This window comes from Calcarisporiella thermophila (assembly GCF_041956535.1).
Source record: "Calcarisporiella thermophila strain CBS 279.70 unplaced genomic scaffold VTP21scaffold_7, whole genome shotgun sequence".
NCBI classification, from domain to species: domain Eukaryota; kingdom Fungi; phylum Calcarisporiellomycota; class Calcarisporiellomycetes; order Calcarisporiellales; family Calcarisporiellaceae; genus Calcarisporiella; species Calcarisporiella thermophila.
Window position 1 is genome coordinate 808536 of NW_027192197.1, and position 2728 is coordinate 811263.

Below are 2728 nucleotides of genomic sequence, written 5' to 3' on the forward strand. Positions count from 1 at the left end.
AGTTTTTTGTCAGTTTGAAAGCATAATTGGACGTGAAATATTTTGGTATAAGATATAATCTGAAATTTATCCTAAAAAATTTTATCAATGCCAGTACTAGAGATGTGAACAGGACACGCTCTAGGAACTGTGCTATAGGCTACTTCGTTACAACTCCCCAAAAATTGCAGTAAAATGCGTCAATGAAACTCTTCAGTATATACTTTCTTCTTATTCTGTATCTTTCTCGGTACAAGCAATTCCTCTCTACAAGGTTGGCCAGGAGCATTACCCGAGTGATTTTAACGTAGAAGTCTACCCTTCTTATAACTTGCATAAGAGACTTTTCAATAAAGATTCTTAAAAAAATTTGTCATCAAATTACCCCGCTCATTCGTGAAACCATACCAGATAGAATGAATACAGACAATGAGACCGAGAAGTCAGAGAAGAAACAAGAAGATACCAGTTAAATATCCAGTACTCCACAGGTAAATGCATCGAACATCAAACCTCTAGGATCCAAAGTATTCATCGAAATAACCGGATTTGAACTATCCATTGTGCCAGCCAAGGGGAGCCTCGAAGTCAAAAATAATTCTATTATCAAAATGCTTTCAACTGCTCATAGCCATATATTTTTATAGTTTATCATTGCTCCTTCCTTTATGTTTTTCTTTTTTTCTTTTCACCCCTTTTTTTACATTTACTCCTTTATTTCATGTACATAAAACACATATTTCAATGTTGATGCATACCAATCCTTTTTTTTTCATTTTCTTTTCCTTTCAAGGAAGGTCAGGATCACTACCTGAGTAATTTTGATGAAGAAGCTAGCATGCCTAATTCATTTCACTATGATACTTTACAATAATAATCCGTAGTTTAAAAAAATTATCAAAAATTGAGAAGAACGGTGCTACTCTCAAATGCATCTCTCTACCTAATCTACCTCTTGCAATCAAAAGACACTGGCTATTGACAGAGAAAAAAAAAAAATATGAAGTGGGATTCAGGCAGAAATGGGAAAGAGCTAACACAGCTTACACACCCAAAGCGGGTAAGTTTCATAATCAGCAAGAGGCGGACTTAATCATTGTGGAAGGGTGAGATATTTTCAGAGATACCAACAGAAGGAAGAGGGCATAGGCCGGGTGATAAAGGCGCATATCAGAGCCCAAGTACAGGATTCTTCGTTAGAAACTTCTAAAACATAAAATATTTACCGTTATCATCACGAGTGAGTAGACTAGAGAAGCAAATACTTGTAAAAGATGTTCTCAAAGAATACCCCAAACCATTGTACGCCCTTCTTGAACTGCCCGGCCATCGTTCATATCAAAGAGTCGACGAAACAAGCCATCGAATAGTTGGCATATCTCCGTACAATTCAATAAGGGAAAATAGCTGATTTGGTCATGGATTGAGCAAGTAAAAAGATCAACCCGTTAACAAAATCGATCAAGGATAAAAACGGTCTCATATGATAGCTCTTTAATCAATACCAGGCAGCCTGAAAGTATTTTAACCTTTTGAATAAGCCCTAGATGCCAGGTAACTTGAAAAAAATTTAGGGTTCTATACAGATCATAATCTTGTTACCTATTATGACATAAAACTTAAACTAATGATTCAAAAAAAAAAAGAAAACTTCGTTTCAGAGGCAGAAAAAACAACGAGCGTACCAGGGGTCGAACCTGGAATCTCCTGATTCGTAGTCAGGCGCCTTATCCATTTGGCCATACACCCAAAGATCTCCATAGTGTTACGAGATAATTGGTTTTTGTACGGGGAAGTCACCTTGACAGTCACATTGACTCGAGAGCCCAACGGGGGAGGGTTAGTGTAGTGGACTATCCCTGGGATGCCGATGAGAACGGCGTGGGTTCGAATCCCACCTCCCCCACCAGCACTTACTCTTAGCTTGTGACTGCTATCCACTTGATCAGAAGCAGAGTCTTGATTATTGAAAAGATTGCCCTTAAGATAAGTACAAAAGATTACATCGGTTTCACGTACATGCTATTCACGACAACTACGATACACGCATATCGATTGAACGTCTAGCGATCAAGGACCTATATCTCGTTATGTTAAGTCCATTGACATTAACTTCATGTAATATATGGAAATTAAATAAAAGTTTCCATTGATTGATCAAAAAAAAAAATTCAGGAAGCGCGATATCTTTAAAGTGGAGCAGCCAATAGAATTGTTTACCGCTACGTTGCCGACCCCTCGTGGTTACTTGCCGCCCTCGGGGTTACTCTTATGCTCCCTCATGGTTACTTTGTTGAGGTTGATTGCTATTTTGTTGGTTTACCTTTGTTTATCCTTGAACACCAGTTGAGCTATTTCCTTTATCTCTTAATTCTATTTAAACCCTTCTATTTTGTTTTACTGTTCCTCACCAATCTCTTATTTTTATTATTAAGGAATCCGCACAGCTCTCCACGAAATCTCCCTTTGCCTGTAACAATAGTGTCTTAACTCGAGTCACATATCAAGCTATCCCAACGATATTCAAGCTCCGACATTAATTAGGAACTAGTTATAAACCAGTATTCATTAGCTTTATTAGTTAACAGGTTAAATAGTTATTATATCTTATAGTATAAAAGGAACACTCTAAGGAGAACTTCTAAGATACATACCTTGTTCTTGAATAAACCTTTAGTTTTACCTATGTTCCCCGAGTATCCCCTAGTTATCTCGCTCTAGTTTATGACAGCTGTTACGGGGATTAGAA

The 2728-nt window shown here is 37.4% G+C and overlaps 1 protein-coding gene and 2 non-coding genes across 3 annotated transcripts; 1 reads left to right on the forward strand and 2 right to left on the reverse strand.

The window, feature by feature from the left end:
* Positions 1-1549: 1549 nt before the first annotated feature.
* On the reverse strand, positions 1550-2000 carry VTP21DRAFT_10620 (uncharacterized protein; the record flags this gene model as incomplete). Its single annotated transcript, XM_069389977.1, has 3 exons — positions 1550-1603; positions 1657-1912; positions 1984-2000. The coding sequence occupies 3 exons, from the start codon at positions 1998-2000 to the stop codon at positions 1550-1552; spliced, it is 327 nt and encodes a 108-aa protein (XP_069253243.1).
* VTP21DRAFT_t79 lies at positions 1656-1728 on the reverse strand. The gene has a single exon. It is a non-coding gene; the product is annotated as a tRNA-Arg (tRNA).
* On the forward strand, positions 1813-1885 carry VTP21DRAFT_t65. Its single transcript has one exon. It is a non-coding gene; the product is annotated as a tRNA-Ser (tRNA).
* Positions 2001-2728: the final 728 nt, after the last annotated feature.